Here is a 27,884-nt window from a genome sequence, read left to right as displayed (position 1 = left end):
CGTCGAAGCTCGTGCCGAAGCTCGTGTGGACAGTGCTAGTGTCGTGTCTTCAGCGTGTGCAGCAGACTGGACAGATTCCGACACTCGAGACACTCACGGATGACGGATGACAGGCGGCAATCCATAGCGACGATGCTCGCCCCGTGCAAGAACCTGCTCGCCCGGCCGCTGCGGCTGGTGCTGTTCGCGGCCTTTGTCTACGCCTTCTGCTGGATCAAGGGCTGGCCGCGCGAGTACGACGACGAGGAGCTGCCGCCCAGCCAGCGCTCCCGGCACGACACGCCGCCCACCGTCGCCCCCGACCAGCTCGTCGTGGCCGTCTTCACCACGGCCACGGACGTCTACGCCAAGGTCGCCCCGACCATTGTCCACGTCGACGCCCAGGATCAGGGCACGCTGCTGCACTTTGGCGACCTGCAGATGGCCGTCGGGCGCTGGCCCGTCTTCGACGCCGTGGCTTCCCTGCCGTGGGCCTTCATACAGTCGACGCGCGAGCTGGCCGGCTACGTGCGCCAGCTCGACTACCACCAGCGCGGCATCCCGCTGGGCGAGCTGACCGAGCAGGACCCGCGCCGCGAGAGGGAGCGTCTGGCCACGCTGGCCAAGTACAAGGTGCTGCCCGCCATGAGCGACGCCTGGCACTTCCGCCCGAACCGCACCTGGTACGCCTTTGTCGACGACGACACCTTCATCGACCGCTCCAACCTGCTCGACTGGCTGGCCCACCACGACGCCAACACGACGGCCTTTTTCGCCAACCCCCCGACGTACAATGGCCCCGGCGCCCCCGACGCCTTCGCCCCCTTTGCCGCCAACGGCACCTCGTTCATCCTGTCTGGCCGCGCCATGAGGGAGCTCCTCGAGGTGCGCACCGACGTCGTCAAGACGTGGATGCCCTACATCGCCGGCCACAGCTCCGCCCTCGAACTCGTCGCCGACGTCGTGCTGCGGGAGCTCAACACCAGCCCACAACCCCTGTCACCTGGCATGTCCGGCTTCGCGCCCAGCAGCGTACCCTTTGGCCCCTACGCCTCGTGGTGCGAGCCCGTCACCATGCTGCACCACGTCCCCGTCAACGCCGCGAGCGACATCTGGCGCCTCCAAAAGGCCCACGCAGAAGACAAGAACGCCACGGGTCCCCTCGTGTTTGCACATCTCTGGTTCAGCTTCCTGTCCACACAGACCCTCGACGACCCGCGAGACGACTGGGACAATCTCTCCTCCGACTTCACCAATGCGCGCTGGAACATGCTGTTCGAGGGCAAACAGCACGATGTGCATCGCGCCATCAAAGCAGAGACCTCTTGGGAGGCCTGCCAGGCGTCGTGCAACAAAAACGAAAACTGCGTTCAGTGGTCCTACTCCACCGTTCCCTCGCCCAACTGGAACGAGAACAAAGAGACACGTTGCCATTTGAGCAGCAGTATAAGGCTGGGAGAACACACCAAGCCGCAAGAGCTGACTGTCAACGGAGAGAAGAAGAAGAGTACTTGGAAGAGCGGATGGAAGAAGAGCATGTTCCAGGCGTGGGCGAAGGCAGAGCAGTGTAAGCCGAAACCGCAGAGCTGAACCTCGAGCGTCCTCCTTCTACCTCCACCCATGCCTGCATTGTAGAGGCCGCCAACAAATGTGGTCATCGCTCCGAATTGTACACTTGCTGCCTCCCACGTGTGCACATCTAAGTAGCGGTCTCATGCACTGCTCGATAACGGTACCATCGGACAGACGCTCCATTGATCGACTCAATCCTGCTTGGACTTGTTGAACAAACTGGCCTGTTAACATCGTACACCTTCTCAGCCAACCCCAAGGCTCCAAGGCTCCCACATGCAAAATGAGTCAGTCGGGGCAGCTATCGCATGTAACCGTGACATTCAAAGCACACGAGCAAGGCGAGAATAGGGCATGTTGAGCATATGTATAATCTGGAGACGCGCAATATGCTGGGATATTACGTATCAATTACGGCGTAGAAGATGCGAGAGCCTGAGTCTCTACGTACAGCACCTGCCAGGGGTCGATCAATTACCAAATGTCTCTAGACACGCACCAGATCTCGGTGTAGCCTCTTCCTCGTGCTATCATTCCTCCGGCGCGGGGTAGACTGTCATTCGTCTTGGCCCTTGCTTCGCACAAGGTTAACATCATACCCGGATAGCTCTCTATAAGTTCCCCACAATGTAACGCTATGCAGATCATTGTACCTTCCCCATGTGCTTCCCATGTGCGTCATTTCCAATGTTGGAAGGACAAATTCCTCCGCCGTGGCATGCACTAGCAGCGCGGGGAAGATCCTGCTCGTAACTGTCTATAAAGTGAGGACTACTCGCTGTTTCGATTCGATTCGATGTAGGCCATACTATGTTGAAACCTTGTAATATGCCGACCTTGATGCGGTTGCTGCCAATCACGTTCGTGCTCCATGTTGCCGCAAAAACTGTCCGCTCCCCAACACCACCTATGGGATGGAACTCATACAACACATACAGCTGCTCCCCCTCGGAAGACAAGATCAAAACCAGTGCACAAGGACTCATCGACCTCGGGCTCGACACCCTGGGCTATACCTCGGTGACTACGGATTGCGGATGGCCAGCACGAGACCGCGACGTAGACGGCAAAATACAATGGAATGCCACTCTCTTCCCATCAGGCGGGAAAGCCCTTGGTGACTTCATTCATGGATTGGGACTTGAGTTCGGCTTGTACTCCGGTGCTGGCTATCTTCAATGCGGGAGTACAGATCTTCCAGCGAGTTTAGGGTTCGAGCAATTGGATGCTGAGAGTTTCGCCGAATGGGGTGGAGATAGCTTGAAGTATGACAACTGCTATGCTACCTCGTCCACAACCATGGTCGACTCTGACTCCGCTGAGGCTCAATCCCCTACGCGTTTTCAACACATGGCCTCGGAGCTACAAGCTGTGGATCGCGATATCCAGTACTTTGTCTGTCAGTGGGGTATTGGCACCGACGTTGGTGATTGGGCGGCTGAGATTGGCAATTCGTGGAGAATCAGCAACGATATCTACAATGCGTGGAGAAGCATTTGGCGCATAACTAACCAGGTGGTGCCCTACTACAGACATACGACGGTAGGTGCATTTGCGGACATGGATATGCTCATGTACGTGTTTTCTCTACTCCACATCATGAATCTGGTTAACTCAACACCTAGTGTCGGTCTCAATGCCCTCTCAGCAGAGGAAGAGCGTTTCCACTTTGGAATGTGGGCCATCAATAAATCCCCTCTCATCATCGGCGCCGCCCTAGATTCTGCTCGTACCTCTCAAGCATCCTTGAATATCCTATCCAACAAAGAGGTCATCGCAATCAACCAGGATTCACTCGCCAAACAAGCAGAACTCGTCCGTCGCTATACTGAAGAGGAGTGGGATCTGTGGCTTGGCCAACTTTCCGGGTCGAGGCAGGTCTTGGGCGTAGCGAACTGGAAGAACGACTCGCAAAGTGTGACAGTCGACTTAGTCTCGCTGGGTATTGGCTCGGCGAACGCGAGAAATGTTTGGTCTGCGACGGATCTGGGCCCTGTTTCTGGGACGCAGCATCTATCTCTAGCTGGACATGAGTTGCAATTATGGGTTCTGTCCGATATAGTTTCGGTCGCTCCACCGCAGTCTTCTGGATACTATTCCGCCGCAAACGCGACCCTGGCCGGATCGGCACGCATCGTACCTTGCTCCGCAGGCGCTTGTCTTCCCACTCACAGCAAAGTTGGCAACATTGGCGCTAATGCCAGCATAAGCTTCTTCTCTGTCACTGCCTCAACGGATGGTAAGAAGTTGCTCGGTATCGACTTCATCAACTACGATTATGCCTTCACGACGGCATGGGAGTGGGGCGACAATGCGAGGAACCTGACCGTCGCGGTGAATGGCGGCAAGGCGAAGCGATGGGCCGTCCCACTTTCAGGCGGAGATTGGGAAGAGACGGGGCGGCTGGTCATCGATGTTGATGGGTTCGTGGAAGGGGCGGGGAATACAGTAGTCTTTGGCGCGTATGGAAGTGCGTGGGCGCCAGACCTGGTGGGGTTCGATGTCATAGAGTGAGAGGTATAGATGATGGACGAAGACAACAGAAACTGCAACGGTAGAACTATCCACTGCTGTAGAAAGGCACTTGTTTGAGTCGGAGTAAGAACGATATTTTGAGCATGGAACAACGATTAGAACACTTTTCCCAAAACAATAAAAAGATCTGCAAAATTCTGCTAGGGATATAAACAATAAGAAATGAGTTCTATGTATTATTTATAGTACTGGAGATTCGCCTTAGAGGCGTAAGTGCTGTAAGTGTGTGTAGATTAATAAGTATATATAAAGAAATAAATTAGCAAGTTAAAGGACCGTGTCAAAATAGAACATTACATTTAACTAGGAAAGTATTTTTATAGAAAAAGTATCACTGCAAGAAACGTATTTAGCTGCATAAGTAAAGTTTCTAAATTTTTATAAGTACTTAAAGCATTTTACATAGAATAGATAGGCTAGTATAGAGAAATTAAATATTAAGAGTCTTAAAGTAAATACTATGTTAAGAGATAATACAGACTAATAAAAGGATAAATGTTTAAAGATATAATCTTTATAGAGACTATAGTAAGTTATTCTATAGTAATCTTTATCTGTACTAACTACTGTTAGGTAAACGTAAATAAGGGCTTAGAAAAATAAAATTAATTTAAGTTAAGCTAATACTAAAAAGAAACTTAAGTATTATTACGTTTTTTAGAAACTTTGTTAATAAGTTAGAGTATTAATCTATATAAATATATATAACTAAAGAGGAAATAAAAAATATATTTTTAAGATTAGTTATTCTAATTATCTATACTATATTAAAGCTTAAAAGAATAATCTATAATTTATTTAAGCTACTACCTTTTCTTATATCTACCTATTAATATTTACTTAGTAACTAATAATAGTAAATCTATTAAAAGAAATTCTAATATTTCGACTTTGTATAAGTTATAAGCTCTATACTTTTCTTTATATAATCTGTTATTTAAAATTAAAGAAATCTATACTACTTAGTAAGTTTAGAAATACGTAAAATAGAGAGAATTAGATACTCTAGATAATTTTATTACTAATATATAGTTTTAATTAAAGAAACTAATATATAATATAATTTTAGTTTAAGTAGTAAAGTTATTAGGTAAATTATTTTATTTACTAATAAGAATAGCCTAGCTAGAAAGAGAGTTAAATCCAAGAATAGAATAGAGATTAAAGATTTTTTAAAATATATTAAGGTATAAGCCGAGAATTATAAGCTTATTAGTACTTACTTTACTACTAATAAAATATACTTATTAGTTTTATTTATCTTAGCTCTATATGTTTTATAAATCTATTGTTATATACTACTTAACTTAGTATTCTAATTTTTTACTAATGCCTATAAAGCTAAAAGTAACTTATACTTAATTCTTTTGTTAAAGTATATCTAAACCCTGTCTAGAAAAGTATAATAGGCTAGGAATAGAAAAAATTAAAAAGATAAGAGTAATAAAAGTAAAGTTAATTATATATAGAGATATTTACTAATAAATAAATATTTCTTTCTATTTTAATAGATATACTTCTTAAACTTAAAGAACTTTACTTATAATTACTAGTATATATACTGTAAAAACAAATTTTACAAATCTATTTTAGTTATTACACTTTATTAAATATTCGAAACTTTTTAGTACTATTTAGATTCTCCTACTAGAGAAAATACAGATTAATATATAATATTACTATTAGATTTTAGTTATATCCGTCTTTAAATAGCTTGTCTGTGCTTATAATATATTTACACTTAGAACAGTATATAAAGCTTAACCTAGATATAAATCTCTACGTTTTATTTCTAATACTATTCTTATAATAAATAAATTCTAGATTAATATATTATATTACTATTGTATTTATGTTACACAGGTATATTAATTACTTATTAATTTCTGTTTAGCTGGATTTTAACCTAGTTTAAATTTACTAGCTTATCTATATTTATGTTATAGTTTTATATTAAACTTTAATACTTTTTAATTAACTTTTATAAGTTCTTTCCTTAAAGCTGTATATTTAGAGTTTATAAAAATGCTTATATAATTTGCCTATTATTTTTTATCTAAATAGTATTATTATACTAGTAAGTTAGAAGAATAATAAAGTAAAATAGTATAATTCTTAATACAGCTTTATTAGTTTTATAATCTTCTATATTTAAAACTATACTTAAGCTTCTTAGAGCTAAACTTTAAGATATTTATTAAGCTTAAAGTACTATAAGATATTTTAACTTATAAAGTAGAAAGTATAATACTTTTACAAAGTAATACTATCTAATGTTAATACTACTAAACCTAGGCTTTAAAGATTTTACTAGAAATATCTCAAGTACTATACTAGTACTAGTATCTACTTACTATAAACTCTTGATTTTTAGCTTACTAAAAGATATAGTATAAGAAATTTTAAGTTATACTAATAAGATTATATTATTAGTAAAGTATAATCCTAGCTATAAACAAATACAAGATAGATTAATTTATAAATAAAGTATTTAGATTTTAACTCTTAAGATACAAAAAATATTTATTTCTAGGTTTATTTATACAGACTATTATTACCTACACTTTCTCTTAAGCTACTCTAGTTATATATTAAGAATTACTTAGTAATTAAATAATTTTTCTAACTTAGCTATAGTTTAAAATTTAAGACAGATTTAACAATTAAGGTAAACTCTAACTAATAACTACCTAGGCTCTTAATTAGGCGTCTATACTAGTATATTAAGTAAAATATTACAAAGAGAAAGTTAATCTGCATTTTATTACTATTAATATATAATCTTACTAATGTTAACTAAATATAGAGACGCTAGGTGTTAGCTTCTATAATAAGTAATTGTATTAGATTCTTACTATATTACGTTTATTTGCCTATACTACTAGTATAAATATACTATAAACCTAAAACAATACAAAGCTATAGCTTTACTATTAATATTGTTTTAGCTACTTTAAAAGCGTAGCTAGCTCTATAAAATAGTACTACTAGTAAAAATAGTTTTACTATTACCTTTACTAATATAGCTTATATAAGAAACTTACAGTAGTAAAGAGCTAGATTTTTAGTTTTTAACTATTTTTAGTAACTTAGTTAATAGCTTTGTTAAATCTTATAAATAATAAAGCTTAGTATAATAAAGTTTTAAAAAGTATTATTTACTTTAATATAACAGAAAGCAAAATACTTAAAATATTAGCTTAGCATACTTATAGTTATTTAAAATATATTAAATATTAAATAACTTTCTTACTACTTTTACTAGGCTAAAGGAAGAACTAAGAGAAGTTTAGACTAGAGTTATTAAGATATATATAGCTTTTAAGAATAGCTTTTATAAAGATATAGAAGGTTCTCTTTCAAGATTATTTATAATAGGTCTTAAAAAATTAATATTTAACAAGGTTAATTTTAAATTTAAGGTTTAAATTATTAAGTTTCTCTTAAAACTTCAAGACATTTATTTATACTTCTTCTATTAATAATACTTTAAAACCCTTGTTAAATACTTTATTATACTTTTTTTAAAATAATTTTTGACTTTAATAAGATATTTAAGTAGCCTAGCTTTAATATTAAAGTAATAAAAGACCTTACTAAAGTAGTTAAGTTTCTTTTATAGATAAGCTAACATTAAACCTATTCTTATTTAACTTATTAGTCTTAAGTAAAATTAACCTTATACCTAGTACTTACTCTAGCCTAATAAAACTAATACTAAAACTAAATCTTAAGTAATTAAAAAACATATCTAATAGCGATTTAAAGATTATAAACTATAAATAGTAGTATTTAGGTATTAATTATATACTATAGTAATTACTTATCTTTACTAGTTCTTTATATAAATAAAGCTATATTTAATTCTTAGCTTATTTCTAGTAGTAGTAAGCGCTAGCCTAAGTTAGCAGAGTAACTACAATAAGATAAAATTATTAAAACTTAAATAAATCTTCTTAATATATATTAAAAACTAATAAAGTTTTTATTAATCTACGTGTTTTTTATTAGATAAGTTTTATATTTAAGTTTCTAAGATATAGTACTATAATAGTTTACTATTATCTAAAATCCGCGGGTTCTCTACACTATACTTAATTAGAGGATAAGAATAGTACTAAACAGTAAATAGATAAACAGTTATTTAGTACTATTAAACTTATTAATCTAGTATAAATATAGTTTGAGAGCTAGAAAATTTATTTATTAAAGTTTAGTTTAAGTTTTAACTCTAAAATCTATTATAATATAAAACTATATAGGATTTATTCTTCTAACTACTAGTAAATCTTTATATTTTACTAGAGTAGCTTTAAGGAATAAGTAAGTAATAATAGTTTAATTTTATTACTTTTAATATTAAAGGTTATTATTACTTAATAACTAATTTTCTATGTCCTTAACTCTCTGCTTACCTTTTTTATTTAACTTATATAAAGCCTAACTAATAATATATTTTTATTAGTTCTGCTTAGAATAATCTATATACTTTCTCTAATAAAACTTACAATTCTTAAGTTTTAACAAACATTTGCTAAGTATAATAGTAGATAGACATAATATAGTTTAACTATACTAGAGTAACTTAGTATTAAAGCTAATACCTAGCATATTTATAGATAGTAGAATTTAGTAAAACCTTATAGTAGTAGTATTTATAGGCAGATTTAAACTCTTTTTTTTAAGTAATATTTACCTAAAGTCTAGTATAGACGTGTATTTTAGAGACAAGGCAGCTATAAGTAAGTATCTAGTTTAGTTAAAAGCTCTAATTTATATTGTAAACTAGATTTAAACAGTAAAAACTATTACTAAAATACTATTACTTAAGCTAAGATTTCTAAGCATTAAATTCTTTAGTGCTTTAGAAAAGTCTAAATTTATATATAGAAATCTTAGTACTATAATAGTACTTAAGATAATAATAGTAGAATATATTAAGACCTAACTAGATATAATGAACAGATTAAAACTACTGCTTAGTATAATAGTAAAATAACTAAGTTAAAAAATTTAGATTCTAGGTAGTACGTTTAGGGTTTATTAAATTATCAAAGTAAAGCTTAAGAAAGTTAAAGTCTACCTTCTTTTTTTTTAATTCTATAGAGCTACTTAGACTTTCTTAATATCTTAGCCTTTCAAGCTTTACTAGCTCACTACTAAAAATAAAAAAAATAGTACTTTACCTCTAAATAAAAGCTACTTTAATTAATCTTAATGTATTATAAGCACTATATAAAAGTATAAGATACATTAAGGCAGTTAGGTATATATACAACTTATATACACTGTTAGCAGTATAAGAACTAGTTACTATTAGAGTAATAGTAGCAGTAATAATTTTAATAGTAATAGTAGTAGGAAATTAAGAGCTTATAACTAATTTCTAAGCATAACTTAAACTACTATAGTAAGTATTAGATTAATAATATCTAATAAGTAATTAAAAAGGAACAATAGCTAAATTATTACAGTAGTTAAGAACATTTATTCTATCTTTAAAAGATAATAATAATTATAAAAAAGATAAGAAAGTATATATATTAACGATTAAGCTCTAGTACTATAATTAGAATTACAAAAACTATTTTATCTTTTTAAACTAAAGTTAACTATATTTATACTAAAGCTCCTCTAATTATTTTTAAGGAATAATTAGTAAGATAATAAGTTCTTTAAGAAAACTAGCTTATTACCTTAATTTACTCCTAGGCTGATTTACTACTTAGCATTTTAAGTTTACTTCTATATTAGTTAATAAAGTAGATAGTTGTTACAAGATAGCTAATTAGCTTTACAGTAAAACTAATATTAACTTTTAGTAAATTTAACAAGTAATAAATAGAGTAGATAAAAGCTTCTTAAATAACTTACTATAATAAATTCTTCTAATACTTTTCCTGTCTACCTCTACTTTAGTATAGATATAATATAGACCTAAGTTAATAAAGCTTATTATACTCTATATTATAAATTAGTCTTAAGCTTAACTAGCTTACTCCTAGATAGCCTAACAATCTTACTTAGCCCTAACAGCTTATAAAAGGTTAGGATTTAGAATATCTAGCTGTACTACGTACAGCCTACTTACTTTAGTAATAATTATAACCTAAAGAATACTAGTAACAATATATAAAAAACTGTAATATTAGAAATATTACCTTTACAGTATTAATAGTATATTTTTTAATTCTAAATAAGGTAATATTCTTATACACTAGATATAGTAATCTATATATATTAGAAATTGATTTTAGATTTATTTTGCAAAAAGTCCCAGAAAAAATCCTAGTATTTTAGTAAGAAATATTATAAAGGTTAAGATTTTTGTTAGTGTTAATAAGCTTATTAAAGTATAGCTAAGGTTTTAAACTTTTAGCTTTAGTAAGAAATTAGAGCTAAATACTAATACTTTATATAAAAATTACTGTAAGTAAGCTTTTCTATTTTATAAGTATTATAATATAAGAAAAAACTAAGTAAAACTAATTTTGTAAGTACAGTTAATTCTGCCCTATAACAATGCCTACACGTTAGCAATAGTCTATAACATAATAATTAGGTATCTTAAAACAGTACTTTTTTTACGTACGTAATAATAATTTAATATTAATATTACAATTAGAGCAGCCTCTACTAGTATTATTATAAAGCTGCTATCCTAAAGCAGTTTAGATACCTAGCTAGGAGCGCAAAGTGCTAAAATTAAGCCTCTAACTACTCTAACTACTACCTTTACTACGCGTAAGGTAGGTAATAAGTAGTAAGCTAAGCATATAGCATTTACCCTATATTATTAGAGACTTATTTACTAATAATTTTTAAGCTATACCTCCTAATATTAACTCTAAGTATTACTACTAATACGCTTTTAATAATAAATAATATTTAAAAATCTATAAGTACGCTAAAGCTTACCTTTACACTAAATAACTTAATATTATAGACTAGGCTTTACGTAAGTTTAGCTATACAATCTACTAATTAACTATTAGTAAGGTACTATTACAGCACTTTATATACGTTAACAGTATAACGTAAGACTTAAAGGATAAGTATTTTAAGAAGAGGTCTTATACTACCTAGCTAGAGCTTAATAATACTTTATAGGAGTAGTATATAGGGCTAAAGGCAGCGTATATCTTAGTTACTAGTACACTATTATAGTAGGCAGCAATTAAGCTATAGTTAAAATTACTATACTATAAAGATTAGCCTACGCCTTTATTCTATAAGGACTTTATAGACAGCTTTAAGAAACGCTATAGTATAAAGCTTATTAAACGCTATAGTAAAGCAGCGTTAGTAGACCTATTAGAGGACTTAAAGGCTGTAATAATAGAAGTATACTAGATTTATACAGAGTACACTACTTATAATACCTATAATATAGATAAAATAAGCTTATTCTAGCGCTAGGTTTCTAACTAGTTATTAGTAATAAGACCTTAATTAGGTGTTAAGAAGTATAAGGAGAGGATTTTACTTAGCCTTACCTATAACGCTAATAGCAGCTATAAGCTTTTACTACTTATTATTAGTAAATTAAGAAGCTCTTAAGCACTTAATAGTAAAGGTAATCTACTTATTTAAGGCCTACATTGTACTTATTATTATAATAAAAAGGCTTAGATAACTAAAAAGTTAATAGTAGAGTTTCTAAAGGATTTTAATACTAAGATAGCTAGAAGGAAGGTACTGTTAATTCTAGACAGTTTCTTAGCTTATATTAGTACTAAGAAGAAAGTATACGCAGAGCTACGTTATACACAGTACATATAGCTAAGGTTTTAGTATTATAGATAAGCTAAATCTAAGCTTAAGATTTATCTAAGTCTACTAATATATTATACGTTAGCATTTTAATTTTGTTCTACTAATATTAACTAACTACCTAAATTAGAAAAGGTGTTATTTAAATTAAGTAAAGTATAAGCTTTAGTAAAGCCCTAAATAAATTTACAGCCTCTAAGTAGTCTAAATTTTTAGGGTCTAGGAACGTTAAAAATCGCCTGCCCTATAACACTAAAAATTACCCCTTTATCTCCTCTATTAACTTTATTTTTAACACTAAGTTTACACCTACTAACGCCCTATAGAGTTATCTTTTTACTGCTAAACATTACCTTATACTATTAGCTATATAACTAGGGTATTATCTAGAACTTTAAGTATAAATAGTACACTCTTTAGCTTAAATTCTTTATACAGAAGACCTTAAAAGGGTATAACACTATTACAGCTATAAACCTTCTCTACGCTATTTAATAAATAGTCCTAGTATAAGAAAGCATAACCTAAGAGACTATTACTAATTACTAGAGCTATAGTATATATTACAATATTTATTACAGTCCTTAATTCTCTTTACTATATAATTATAAGAATATTAAGGAGTTACTCTAGAAGCTTATAAAGCAGCAGAACATCTATACTGTTATAAGTATAAAATACCTTACTAATAAGTTTATTAAGCCTATAGATAAGCGCTACACTAAGGTTAAGCTAGATAAAATTATTAATTATATAGTAGAGCTAAACTAGCTAGAGAAGGAGTAAGATTATAAGAATTCCTCTCTACTACCTATTTTAATATATAAACAGAGTTACAAGCTTATTAAGTAACTTCTACAGTATAAGAGCAGCAACGCTAATATGTAAAAGGCTTACACAATAGTACTCTTAGTGTTAAGAGGCTATATTAGGCAGAGAATCCTAGAGGAGTAGTAGAAAACATAGTAATAGTATAATATTTACAATTACTTTAAGTAGTTCTTAATAATACAGGATTTCCTATATAAATAACACAATTTAGTAAATGTATATAATTACTAAGGAATTCTACTCTATACTAATAGATGTATTATAATAATTAGTTGCCTGCTCTAACTTAAATTATTATAGGGCAGAATTAACTGTATAGAGTTTATATACACTAAAAAACGTTAAGTACTAAGAATAACTATAGCATCTATATTAGTAATTATTATAGTAGTAAAAGTAGTATCTATTATAAATAAGAATAAATAGATAGGTACTTTAAAAGGCTGTATCTTTATAGCTATTATTAAAATAGGTAAAAGAGCTAGATAAAAATTGTAGGTCTTATTAGAAATAACAGTATATTATTTAGCTTAATTTATTAATATTACTATCTTACCTACTTAGTAGGTATTAATACAAGTAAGATCTAAAGTATAAGGATTAATTTATTTTCTTACTACTCTGTTTTAGCTACATATCTGATTTTATTACTTCTAAGTTATTATTATAATATCTAACTCTAAAAAACTCTTCTTTAATTCTATATTCCCTTATTATATACAATCGTTATTACTATAAGTATTATTATTACCTTTACTCTAATAAATACTAATCCTACTATTATTAACAGTACTAACTAAGCGTCTATACTTACAGGATTACGTATACTAATTTATACTACAAAAGAATAAAGATTTAAAGTTTACAAAAGGTAATTTAAATTAAGTTTTATGTAACGTTTAAGTAGCCCTATAATACTTCTAAGATGTAAGTTAATAAAGCTAAAAGAGCTAGGCTTTAAGGAATGCTATATTTAATTTTAAAACTTATTTTAAGAGAAGCTAAACTCTAACTATTAAAATCTCTTCTCTAAGCCTTATACTAGGTAAAAAGTTTATTTAATTATTAAATTAACCTTAATATAAGATAATAAAATTAGATTAATTAGAGCTACTTACTTTTATCTACTACCTAACTAAGCCCTTTAAAGATCTTACTAGAGTTATCTTTAGAACTATATAAGTATAAGAAGTTTCTTATCTTCGTAATTAAAATTTTAATTTACTCTAAGCTACACTATTTACCTTTCTAGGCAACGCTAAAAAAAACTATTTTATAAGTATAGTTCTAATTATAGTAGAAGATAAAATAGATATATATATTTACAAAGACCTTTAAATCTTTAGTATAAGGTATAATTCTTAATAAGGTTCCTCTAAAAACTTTTATTACCTCTGCCTTTATTTAAGCTTTTATAGTTTAATATATAGTGTTAAAGTTTTCTTTAAGAGTTTATAACGTAGATAAAACTTATAATATATTATAAAAGATAAAAGTTAGCTAGACTTTAAATAGATAATAACCTAGGCTATTTTAATAAAATTACAATATCTATATTAAATAGAAGTTTACTTAAAGCTTATAAATCTACAAAAAGGAGCTTATTATATTCTGTTACTAATATATACTATAATTATCGAAATACGCTTTTAGCTTCTATACTAAGTTACTATACTATAGTCCTACTTCTTAAGGATAGTAATTAAAGTGTTACGTTACTATTATATCGTTATATACCTATTTTAACTGTTTATTAGTTTTTATTATTTATACTAACTATAATAGCTAAGTTATAACCTAGTTACAACTCTCTACTTCTTATAATAATTACTATTGCTATTATTTTTACTATTACTATTACTAATACAATTACTACTACCTTAAAATTAGCTAGATCTATTCTTATCTTATATAAACTATATAGTTCTTTAGTAAGGTCTTATACTTCTTAGATTACTTTTATAATTTTCTTTCTAGACAGTATACTTAAAATCTAAAAAAGCTTACTTTAAGTAACTTTTATTCTTAGTTATTATTCCTAGAGGGCAGCGATTAATGTATTACGTTACTATTGTGTTTTAGTTACGCACGCGGTTCGATTACTCTTTAACCTAGTTGTAACTCTCTGCTTCCTATTGCTATTGCTATTACTATTACTATTATTACTGTTGCTATTACTGCTACCCTAACAGTTACTTCTTATACTGCTAATAGTGTATATAGGTTCTATACTTGCTTAATTACTATTACTAATCTTATTTTCTAATTATAATATCTTAAATCTATAAAAGCTTGCTTAAAGTAGCTCTTACTTAGGGTTAAAGTAGTAATATTATACTACTTAGTAGTAAGCTAGTTATGTTAAAAGAGCTAAGTATTAAAAAAAGCCCTATTAGCCTTATAAACTTATATAAGGAGGAGCTAAACTTTAACTTTATAAAGCTTTACTTTAAGCCTTTTATTAAATATAAAATACTGCTTAATATCTAAATTACTTAAGTAGAATATATTACTATTATACTAAGTAATTCCTTTTCTTTTCTTTCTACTACTTAACTAAGTCCTTAGAGATCTTACTAAAGATATTTAGAGTACTATACTAGTACTAGTAATTACTTACTTTAATTTTTTAATACTTAGTTTACTATAAGACGTAGTATAGGAACACTTAGGCTATGCTAATAGAATTATATTATAAATTAAGTATAATCTTAGTTATAAAGAAAGATAAAATAAGATAGATAAGATAGATAGATAGATAGATAAAGATCTTAACTCTTAAGGCGCGTAGGATATTTATATACTAGCTTATTTATATAAACTATTATTACCTATACCTCTTCTAAAGCTGCCCTAGTTATATATTTAAGATTACTAGTTAATTAAAGAGTTTTTATAACCTAGCTATAGTTTATAATATAATCTAGAGTTTATAACTAAACTAAACTTTTACTAACAGCTACTTAGGCTCTTAAATACGTATCTATACTAGTATATTAAGTAGCTAGTTATTAAAGAGACGTCTAATTAGCTCTCTATTACTATTACTATATACTTTAAATAATATTTACTGTATAAAAAAAGGCTTAGTAATAGCTTCTATACTAAGTTACTATATTAGATTCTTACTATATTGCGTCTATCTACTTGCACTAGAAGCATAAATACGCTATAAACCTAAAATAATAAGTAAAATATATTACTATTTTACTAAGTAATTTTCTTTTATTTTCTTTTACTTCTTAACTAGGTTCTTAACGATCTTACTAAAGGCTTCTAGAGGACTATATTAAGACTAGTAATTATTAATATTCACCTTTTATTTATAAGTTTACTATACAATATCGTAAATAAACTCTTAAGCTATACTATAAGAATTATATTATTAGTTAAGTATAAATTTAGTAGTTAAAAAAAAGATTTAAATTAATTAATAGATAAAGAGATTTTTAAACTCTAAAGGTACAAGAATTATTATATACTAGTTTATATATATATACTCTTATTATTTTATTATAGTTTCGAAATTACTAGTAATTTGAAGAGTTTTATTACTTTAACTTTTATTTAGAACCTAAAGCTAAGTTAAACTTTAGTTACTACTTAGGTATTTAAATCTATATCTATATTAGTATATTAAGTAGCTAGTTGCCTTATAACTATTAATTAACTTTTTATTACTTTTACTATATCCTCCTACTGAAATTTATTATATAAAAAAGTCTAGGTACTATGTTCTATACTAAATTACTATGTTAGACTCTTACTCTATTACGTTTATCTACCTATACTAGATGGATAAATACGCTAAAAACTAGAATTTATACTATAGTCTTACTGTATAATATCTATAAGCCTATGAAATAAGACAATAAAAATAGATTAGTTTAAGCTTATTGGGTATTTATACTTTAAGTATAAGTAGATAGATATAACCTAGTAAGTCTCTAATATAGTAACATAGTATAAAAGCTAATACTTAACCTCTTAATATATCGTTAATATAAAATAGGGAGTATAGTAACAATTATAAAAAACTAATTACCTATTCCTTAATAACTAGGTACTTAATATACTAATATATATAATTATTTTACAGCCTTAGTAGTAATAGAAGCTTAGTCAAGATAGAGGTTATAAAGTATAGTAAAATTATAAAACTTCTAAGTTTAATAAGTAATTCTAGATATATTGCTAGAGTAGCTTAGAAAGGAGAATAAGCAATAATAATTAATAGAAATAATCTATTATATAAATATCTTATATACCTAAAGAGATAAGACCTTTATTTATTTACCTATCTTTATATTCTATCTTATCTTTATCTATTACTAAGATTATACTAAACTTAAAATATAATCTTATTATCGTATCTTAGGAGTTTCTATCCTGTATTCTAAAATAAACTAATAAAAAAAAAATTAAGTTATATAATTACTATTACTAGTGTAATTTAAAAAATATCTTTAGTAATATTTTAGAAATTTTGCTTAGTAGTTATAACATTTAGAGCGTATTACTTAGTATAATTATATTATCTCTTTCCTAGTAGATATAGATATTTTATCTCTAGAGGACAGGGATTTATTTGCAACGCTACTCTTCTATTACAGTTATACATGTAGTCTAATTACTTAAAAGGGTTTTTTTCCTTTAGTTTAATCTTTTTAAAAGTCTTTTATATTATTAACCTTCTACTTTCTATTGCTATTACTTTTACTATTACTATTACCTCTGTAGTAACTACTAGTTTCAGGTTAGTAAGCTTTTTCTTTCTTTATATTAATTATATACCTCTTTAGTAAGGTACTATACTTTTAAAATTGTTATATAATTCTTTATTTCTAGGTAGTAAACTTACAACCTATAGAGGCTTACTTAGAGAAGCTTTTATTATAAATTAGAGTACTATTATTATTTTACTTAGTAAAAAGCTTATTAACTAGGAGAATTCAAGATTTAGATAAAGCTTTATTAGTTTATAAAACTAACATAAGGGAACTTTAGACTCTTACTTAATAAAGCTATATCTACTGTTTCTTATTAAGCTTTAGTTACTATCCTATACCCTAGTTTACTAAACCCGCCGATCTTAGTTAGTAGAATAGCAGAGGATAAAAGCTAAAGAACGTTAAAACTAGAACTTAATACTAAAGATATTTTAACATAAGGCTAACTAGTAACACGCTAACGCAATTTAATAAGTTAAAAGTTAGTCTAAATATCGCAGGTTTAGCAAGCTAAGGTATAGAATAAGTTTATTTTATTCTCTAAGTAGAAGGTATTATTATTATACTAAGGAATTCTTTATATTTCTTTTGCTACTTAATTAGGACTTTAACAATTTTACTTAAGATATCTAGAGTACTAGTCTTAGTTATTACCTACTTTGTTCTTTACTTATTAGCTTGCTATAGAATATAGCTTAGTAACTCCAAAGGTATACTAATAAAGTAACTTTATTAGTAACCTAGAATTACAGTTAAATAAAAAGATTAGATAAATAGATAAAGAATATCTATATACAAGCTTGCCTATATAAATATTATTACCTATACGTCTAATATAGCTGCTCTAGTTATGTGTTAGGAGTTACGAGTTAATTAAAAGGTTTAATTAACCTAAGTTAAATTTATAATATAATCCAAGCTTTAAAACTTAAATAAACTTTAACTAACAGCTTCTTAAGCTCTGAAATAAGTAGAAAAACTATTATATTAAGTAGAAAGTTACTAAGAGATAAAAAATATACTATTAAATCCTATTATTCTAAAAATTTACTTATCTTTTTAATTTACAAAGGGGTTAGATATTAGCTTTTAATCTAACCTACTTTACTATACTCTTACGTTATATATTCTATCTAGTTATTTTATAAGTATAAATATCCTTTAATTTCAAAATAATAGAACTTTATTAAAATAATAAGTTTAATAAAAGTTAGAGTCTAGCGTTTAAAAGTAAAAGTTTAGCTGCTTTTTTATATAACTTAAATACTAACGAAAACTTAATTAACACCTGTATTTATATTCCTATTATCCTTACTACTAAGTAGTATAACATTACTATTTTAAGTAAAACAAAAGGTGCTTTAAGTAAGCTTTAAATAGACACTAAGAATACTACTAAAAGTAAAAAACTTAAAAAAGTTATTTAAAAGGTAAAAAGCTTTACTATAGAACTATAAGATAGTAGAGAATATATCTAAGGCTAGCTAATCTAAGAAGAAGGTAGTAGTAAAAGTAATAGTAGTAGTAATTGTAATAGAAAGTAAAAGGTTTAAACTAGGTAAGAGTTTAGGAGCTATAGTTACTTTAATTATATAATACCTAATAAGAACGCCTTCGTTACTAAAATACAATATTAGTATATAATTTATTTTAGGTTTTTAGTGTATTTATACTTGTAGTATAGTTAGATAGATATTATACAGTAAGAATCTAATATAGTAACTTAGTATAGAAGCTAATACCTACCCTCTTCTTATAAAGTAAATATTAGTAGGAGTATATAGTAAAGGTAATAGAGAGCTAATTAGTATACTATTGCTAAATAACTAGCTGCTTAATATACTAATACAGATAAATATTCAAGAGCATAGGCAGCTATTAGTTAAAGTCTAGTATAGTTATAAACCCTAGATTATATTATAAACTATAGCTAAGTTATAAAAACTCTTTAGTTAACTAGTATAACTTTAATAGGAGTATAAGTTATAATAGTCTATATAGATAAGCTAGTATATAGATTATCTTTATACTTTAGAAGTCTTTATTTATTTATTTTATCTTTCTTTAAAACTATAACTATAGCTAACTAATCGTATAACCTTATTAGTGTAGCTTAGGTATTTCTTTACTACCTTTTATAGTTAGCTAATAAGTAAAGAATAAAAGTAAGTAATTTCTAGTACAAGTACAGTACTTTAGATATCTCTAGTAAGATCTATAAAGACTTAGTTAACTAGTAAAAAGAATTAAAGAGTATTACTTTATAAACTAGTAATACCTTTTACCTAAAAAACTAAGATATTTTATTAAACCTTAAGCTTTATAAAGTTAAAGTTTAGCTTTTTTTAATATAAGCTTATAAAACTAATAGGGCTTTCTTTAATACTTAGCTTGTTTAACTTAATAAGCTTACTAAGATGTAGTATAATTATACTACTTTAACTTAAAATAAGAGCTACTTTAAGTAAGCTTTTATAGATCTTAGGTATACTACTTAATAAAAGAGAATTATAGTAGTAATCTAAAAAGTATAATACCTTACTATAGGGCTATAAAATACATATAGAATAAGAATAAAGCTAGAAGTAGTAATAATAGTAATAGTAGCAGTAATAGTAATAATAATAGCAATAGAAAACAAAGGGCTAATAATATAGAAAGTTCAAAACTCGGTTAAACTTTAATTAAATAAAAACTAATAAATAATTAAAACGTGTATATAAACATATAAAACTAACGTAATATATTAATTACTATTCTTTAGAAATTAGTATATTTTATCTATTTCTGTCTTTTTAAAATAAATATAAAATTTATAAGCTTCAAATTAACACTACTAAAAAGTAATTCTCTAATTAATAAAAAAACTAATTAACTATAATCCTTAATAACTATTAATATTTTCTAGTAGTTAGTTTTAAAATTCTAGAGCAGTATCTTTATTCAGTATAGAACTAATAGATCTTTAACTGTCTAATTACTAACTAACCTAATTTGCAATACATCTTAAATTAAGAAGATCCTAGACAAGAGAGGTAAAATTATATATTAATATACCTAGCATTTAATATAAAGTTTATAAGTTTATCGAAATAACTTAAACTTAGCTTCCTCTGTAATATATTATAAGATTAATAAAGTTCTAAAACTTTAAAATTATAGTTATTAGTCTCTTTCTAAGCTAACCTTTTATACACTTAATATCTATAGTTACGAAAAGCTTTTATATTGTTTTTAGAAAACTATTACCTCAAAAAAAGAATATTATTTACTGTTTATTATTTTACAGGTTTTAAGTAGAATATATTATAAAGCTCAGTTATTCTATAATTTAGTATAAGGAACCCGCAGATTTCAGCTAAGAGAATCGTGTTGCGCAAGTCTAAAGAATATTAAAATTAAAATTCGAACTTAAAAACAGAGTAGAACACTAACCTACTAACGCAATCTTATTAGCTAATAGCTAGGCCGAAATCTGCGGGTTCTGTATACCGGATTATAGGAGAAGGAAAAGAGGTAATAAGTTGCAAGACAATTAGTAGCAATCTTAAAAACAGAATAAAGGTTAAGTATCTTAAAGTATTCCTTTTTAAGAAGAATATAATCTTGTTAAAATATAATAAAAAAGAGATATAAATTAGGAAAACTTGTTTTAAATTAGATTTATTAACTAAGAGTTATATACAAGAAACCTTATAATAGCTAAATAGGAAAAAGCCTAATTAGAATTAATATTAATTTAAGACTCTTTAATATTAAGTAATATTTCTACTAAAGGTTTAGTTCTAAAACTATATGCTCAGAAAATAACAAAATTAAGAACCTAAGGAATGTAATTTTTCTTGTAAATAATATAAGTAAGTTTAAAATTACCTCTAGTAGTCTAAATCTTAGGTACCTTTTCTTTACTAAATTCTAATAAAGTTAGCTTATTTAAAGCTTTTATTCTTACTATTTAAGAGGACAAATAACAAAATATAAGTTTAGAAAATAAAAGAAATAAATAGTAACTTTACTTTCCTACTTATTAGAAGGGTTATTCCAGCTTTATATTATTAGTATAAAAACTACCTAAGAGGAATATTAATACAGTATATTATACTTACTATTAAGGGAAATAAGTTTAATTTAATTAATTTTCTTTAAAGTTTCTATTCTTATTTTAGCTTTTTTATTTTATCTAGATTTTTCAAGAAAGTGTTAACACTAACCTTTTTTAATAGAGATTTAAGAAGATAAGGCTAGAGCTTATAAGTTATTAAGTATTACAATCTATTAAAAAGGGAATAGGTTCCCTTTAATTTTTTTTAGCTATATACTTTAAAGCTTTACTAAGTATCTATCTAAGTAACTTAACGTCTATTAGATTATATACTAGATTAGAAACAGCTAATCGCTCTTAGAACAGTACTAGTAAGGCTAGAATAAAGGCCTTAATTAGTAGTATATACTAAGAAACGATTTTAATTCTATAGTTTAGTATAGGAAAATATATCTTATTTGTAGCTAAGAATAATAATAGAGTTATTATTTTATCTTTATAGCGTATTTATGCTTGTAGTATAGGCAAATAGACGTTATATAGTAAGAATCTAATATAGTAAATTAGTATTAAAGCTAATACTTAGCCTCTTTAATTATAGTAAATATTAGTAGAAGTATCTATAAGAGGTTGTAAATAGCTAATTAGCTAACTTCTAATAGCTAGCTTCTTAATATACTAATCTAGATATATATTTAAAAGCTTAAGAAGTAATAAAGTTTAGTTTAGCTATAGGTTATAAACTAAAGTTAAGTTAAAAGAACTTTATAATTAACTAGTAATAGTAAATATATAACTAAGTAATCGTAGTTTCTAAAAATAAGCTATTATATAAATATCCTTTAAGAATTTAGGTTTAATTTCTTAATTTATTTCTTTATTTCTTTAGTTTTATTTTTTCTTACTCCTAAGATTATACCTAATTAAGATTTTAATTCTATTATTAGAGCCCAAAAGCTTCTAAGCTAGATAATAAAGTAGAATAATATTTAGAAAAACTAATTTAAATTATTACTAGTACTTCTATAGTTCTTTAGATATATTTAGTAAGATCTCTAAGAACCTAGCTAAGTAGTTAAAAGTAATAAACAGTATTACTTAGTATAATAGTATTGCTTTACACCTAAAAGTTAAAGATTTTTTATAGTACTTTAAAATTTTTCAAAGACTTAAGGTATAGCTTTAAATAGTAATAGTTTAGTTCTTTTTAATATTAGCTTTTTAAACTAATAAAGCTTTTTTTAAATATTAAGCTTTTGAAACTAAATAAACTTACTACTAAGCGGTATAATAAATCTACTTTAACTAAACTTAAAAGCTACATTTAGTAAGTTTTAATAGATTCTAAGTATACTACTAAAAAATAGAGAATTATAGTAGTAATCTAGAAGGTATATTACCTTAATGTAGGGCTATATGTTTAATATAAATTAGAATTATTTTAGGTTTATAGCGTATTTATACTTCTAATGCAAGCAGATAGACGTAACACAATAAAAATCTAATATAGTAACTTAGTATAGAAGCTACTACCTAGCCTCTTTTTATACAGTAAATATTAGTTAAAGTATATAGTAATAGTTATAAAGAGCTAATTAGATATCTCTTTACTAACTAGCTGCTTAATATACTAGTATAAATGTATATTTAAGAGCTTAGGTAGCTGTTAGTTAAAGTTTAGTTTAGTTATAAACTTTAGATAATATTATAAACTATAGCTAAGTTATAAAAACTCTTTAATTTAATAGTAATCTTAAATATATAATTAAGGCAGCTTTAGAAGAGGTATAGGTAATTATAGTTTATATAAACAAGCTAGTATATAAATATCTTATGCACCTTAAAAGTTAAGATTTAAATACTTTATTTATTTATCTATCTATATATCTTATTTATCTTATCTTATCTTTTGTTATAACTAAGATTATACCTAACTAATCATATAATTCTATTTACGCAGCCTATAAGTTTCTATACTGCGTCTTATAGTAAACTAATAATTAAAGGATTAAAGTAAGTAATTACTAATACTAGTATAGTACTTTAGATATCTCTAGTAAGATTTCTAAAGACCTAGTTAGGTAGTAAAAGAAAATAAAAGGAATTACTTAGTCTAATAGTAATATATTCTGCTTAAGTAATCTAGATATTAAGTAGTATTTTATACTTAATAAGAGGCTTAGGGTAAAGCTTTATAAAGTTAAAGTTTAGCTTCTTTTTATATAAGTCTATAAGGCTAATAGGCCTTTTTTTAATACTTAGCTTTTCTAACTTAACAGCTTTGCTACTAAGTAGTATAATAATAATATTTTAACTAAAAATAAAAGGTATTTTAAGTAAGCTTTTATAGACCTTAGGTATACTGCTTAGAAAAGGAGACTTATAGAAGTAATTTAGGAGGTATAAAACCTTACTACAGGACTGTAGAATTAATATAGAATAAGGACAAAGCTAGCTAACAGGTAGTAGTAAGGGCAATAGTAACAGCAATAGCAATAGGAAGTAGATAGCTAATAACTTGTAAGTAGGTTAAACTTTAGCTGCTGTAGTTAGTATAAATAATAAGAACTAATAAGCAATTAAAACCCGTGCACAACTAAAGCATAATAGTAACGTAACACATTAATCCCTATCCTCTAGGGATATAAATTAGAATAAAGCTAGCTAATATTATTAAGTTATTAGTTTAGTAGTAGTAATAGCAATAGCAACAGTAATACTCGGCCCTAACAGCTTACAGAAGCTTAGGATTTAAAAAATCCGGCCGTGCATAGCACAGCCTAACTACCCTAACAATAATTATAACCTTAATAATAGTAGTATAATTATCTAAAATGCTGTAAGATTAGAAACTTTATCTCTGTAACAATATTAACTTATTTAAAAATTCTAGAAAAGCCAGAATTCTTGTGTAGTAGATGTAGCTATTTAAATATATTAGATATTAAAATTAAATGTAGTTAGTAAAAGTCCCTAGTCAGAATTTTAATATTTTAGTAAGTAATATTGTTAAGATTATAATTATTATTGGGGTAGGTAGGCTGTGCGTAGCACGGCTAAGTTTTCGAACTTTAAGCTCCAGCAAGCTGTTAGGGCTAAGTAGTAATTAAAAGCAGAAGGATAATAAGTTATAACTAGGTTGAACTTTAGCTACTGTAGTTAGTGTAATTGTTAAAAACTTAGAAATAATTAAATTACGTATATAAAAACATAATAAAAAGTTTACATATTAATCTCTGTCTTCTAGGGTATAATAGCGTTGTATATATCGAAAAAGTGCTAAAGCAAGTAAATTTAAGTTAATACCTAATATACTATAATTTAATCTTTATTATACTTAACTCTGTAAATTATATTAAATAAAGAACCTATAAAAGGATTTTTCTAAATTTTGTTTCTATTAGGCCTAAAATTTTTTTATTAAGTTCTTGTTTTAGTTTAATCTTTACCTAGTAAATTTAAAATTTCTCAACCTGCACTATAATATAATCCTGTTTTTATACTACTATACTATTTAGTCTTATGTACTAAGTATAAAATAATAAACTCAAACTTTTTAACTAGTATTCTTATTTTCTTCTACTTATTAATTTGTTCTCCTAGCCTTAGTACCTATTAAAAGTAACAGGTATTTAAATTAAACACTTTCTATATTCCTTTTTATTTATATTAACCTATTTTGAATTTTGTAATTATAACAGAAGAAATATTAAATTTAGAAAACTTTAACCTACTAAGGTTAGTAGTTGTAATAAGCATTCTTAAGTATATATATTACGTAAGCAACTAAAATATATTAGTAACGTAATACTATCTTATAAATCTACTTAAAGATATAATCTTTCTAAACACTTTACTGATTTTACAAGATCTAGTTTTAGATCTTACAAAAAATATAATTTTAGATAATATAGATTTATTTATAAACTTGTAATATATTTAATTTATATTTTGAATATTTATTAGTTTTAACTACGTAGAATAGACACAGTAGCTAAAGGTTCTACTTGTTATAATCTGTTACTTTTTTATGTATATTACTCTTAATATTACAAATACTATTACTTAAACTATAACTTTAACCGGTACTTCTTTAACTACAAAGAGTATATATAGCTAATATATATACTTAATTCTTTTTAAAAAACAGAGAATAATGTTTTAGATTACTATTATAAATTTATATCCGCGATTTATTTATAATTAGTCTATATTAAGGTAAAGTAAAGCGTAGTTATAACCTTTACTTTCTTTAAGTTTTGTAATTACTAATATATTTACTATTACTATTACTATTCTAAGTAGAACCACTACTATATTAATATAAGGTAGCTTTATCCTTACTTTATACTAACTATTTAGTTATACTTTTAAGTCTTATACTTTCTTAATCTATTTTACAATTTTCTATTATTAGGTAGTATACCTAGAGTTATCGAAATGTTACTTTAAGTATCTTTAGTTTAGCTAGTATAAATATAATACTTAGTAGTTTAGTTATTTAGTTATAATAGTTTAGTATTTATTAGAAGCTTTATAGGTTATCTAAACTAATTTTTAGAGAATTCTAAACGTATACTTTAGAAGGCTTTTCTTTAAGTTTATAATTAATTATAAAAACTTATAGATATCTTAATCTTATAAGTAGAATGTAATACTATTTTAATATGTTTACTTTTAACTTTCCTCTTGTACTTAATTAGGTAATTAGAAATTATACTGGAGAATTTTATTCTACTATAGTAGTACTAGTAATTTCTTATATTAATCTTGTAATGATTAGTAAAACAGAGAATATAGTATAAGAGCTCCTAATCTGTGCCATAAAACTACATTTATAACGTATTAAATTTATCTCTATTCTTAAGAGAAAGCTAATAGTATATAATAGAAATATTTAGTTTAGCTCTTAGAGTAGTTTAAATACTAATACTAGTTAATTTTTTTTCTATTAGACTTTAATTAAAGAGTGAAAAAAAAGATCTTATATAGATATCTAGTTTAGAAGTAAATCTACAAATGGCTAAAGAATAGTTAAATCTAGGTTATTTAGTATTATATATAACTAACAAACATGTATACTTTTTACTATAAACAGTCTTACTTTAGATTAGTTTAAAAAAGCTACTATTTAGAACTACAGGTAGTTAGATAGTTAATAAGATAACAAGATATTTAAATACTAGTAGAAACCTTTAAAAAGTATAAAAGTAGAAACTTATAGGTTAAAGGGTTTTAATACTTTTATAAGAGAGTTATCTAAGCCTAATAACTTACAGTTTATATATTTTAATCTTAAAGTCTATTGTAGTAGTATTCTTACTACTAGTAAATAAATCTTAATTAATAAAAACTCTTATTTTAAAAGTCCTTTAAAGTTATTTAGTTTTGTATTCCCCTTTTTACTTAAATAGAGAAGTTATTAAGCGTCTAAAGAATAGACTTATTTATTAAACTTTTTCTTTGTATTACTATTCTATACAAGTTAGAAGACATATTTTATTTTAACCTAAAAATTTTTAATTATATTCTATCTATTTAAATTCTTTCTATAGATATACTAAGATCTTAGAAATATTCATCCAGATTTTGGCCTAAAGGACAATATAGTCTGGGTATAGGAAAGTTTAAAAATTAATTCCTTTAAAATAATAATCTACTAAAAGGTATAATACTAACTTACTAAAGTAGTTTTATTTAGTTATAGAAAGTCTAATGTTCTTATATTTTCTCTAGCAGACTATAGAAAACTTGTCTCTAGAAGAAAGAGATTAATAAAATAGATTAATATAATATTCTATTTACGTATACGTTTTAACATACAATAGCTTATTCCACTTATAATAGCTTAAGTAGTTAAAGTTTAACCTAATTATTACTTCTTAATATTTGCTATACCTTTAACAATGCTATAACTACTTAACTTGCTATTAAAGATAAACTAAGTTTAGCTTTATTGTATTTCTATATTAAATATTTCTGTATTAAAATCTTATACCTAATAAGTTTTATCTAATATTTATTTTTAAACTAAGTAATCCTTTTATCTAAATAAGATTACTTAAATCAGCTTTAATTTCTTGTTAATAAAGAATCTTAAAGCTACTTTAGATTTAGATTATAAAATTTAAATAGCTAAGTATTGAAAAAAAAAATTTAGTTTCTAAGAACCTCTAAATAATATATAATAATCTTACTTTATAAAGCTTTAAACTAAGTGTCTTATAAGGCCTTTAGTACTAGTTAGTATTTTTATTTATTAAGGAGAGAGTTATTATATATTGCTAAATTATGACTTTTCTTTTCTACTACTACTTGTTAAAGTTTCTTAAGATAAAATAAAGAAACTAAAAGTCTTTTTAAGTACTAGTAGTTACTTTTATTAAGGTTTTATAATTAGTTTACTATAGTATAAAGCGTAG

The 27,884-nt window shown here is 27.8% G+C and overlaps 2 protein-coding genes across 2 annotated transcripts; both read left to right on the top strand.

The window, feature by feature from the left end:
* Positions 1 to 132: 132 nt before the first annotated feature.
* On the top strand, positions 133 to 1,569 carry P153DRAFT_291532 (glycosyltransferase family 31 protein; the record flags this gene model as incomplete). Its single annotated transcript, XM_033663775.1, has 1 exon — positions 133 to 1,569. One exon carries the CDS (start codon positions 133 to 135, stop codon positions 1,567 to 1,569), a length of 1,437 nt encoding a protein of 478 aa, XP_033523627.1.
* An 810-nt stretch (positions 1,570 to 2,379) lies between these two features.
* On the top strand, positions 2,380 to 4,065 carry P153DRAFT_356841 (carbohydrate-binding module family 35 protein; the record flags this gene model as incomplete). The annotated part of the gene is made up of 2 exons (XM_033666680.1): positions 2,380 to 3,125; positions 3,177 to 4,065. The coding sequence occupies 2 exons, from the start codon at positions 2,380 to 2,382 to the stop codon at positions 4,063 to 4,065; spliced, it is 1,635 nt and encodes a 544-aa protein (XP_033523626.1).
* Positions 4,066 to 27,884: the final 23,819 nt, after the last annotated feature.

Source organism: Dothidotthia symphoricarpi, assembly GCF_010015815.1.
Source record: "Dothidotthia symphoricarpi CBS 119687 unplaced genomic scaffold P153scaffold_10, whole genome shotgun sequence".
In the NCBI taxonomy this organism is placed as follows: Eukaryota; Fungi; Ascomycota; class Dothideomycetes; order Pleosporales; family Dothidotthiaceae; genus Dothidotthia; species Dothidotthia symphoricarpi.
This window is presented reverse-complemented; position numbering and strand designations above follow the sequence as displayed.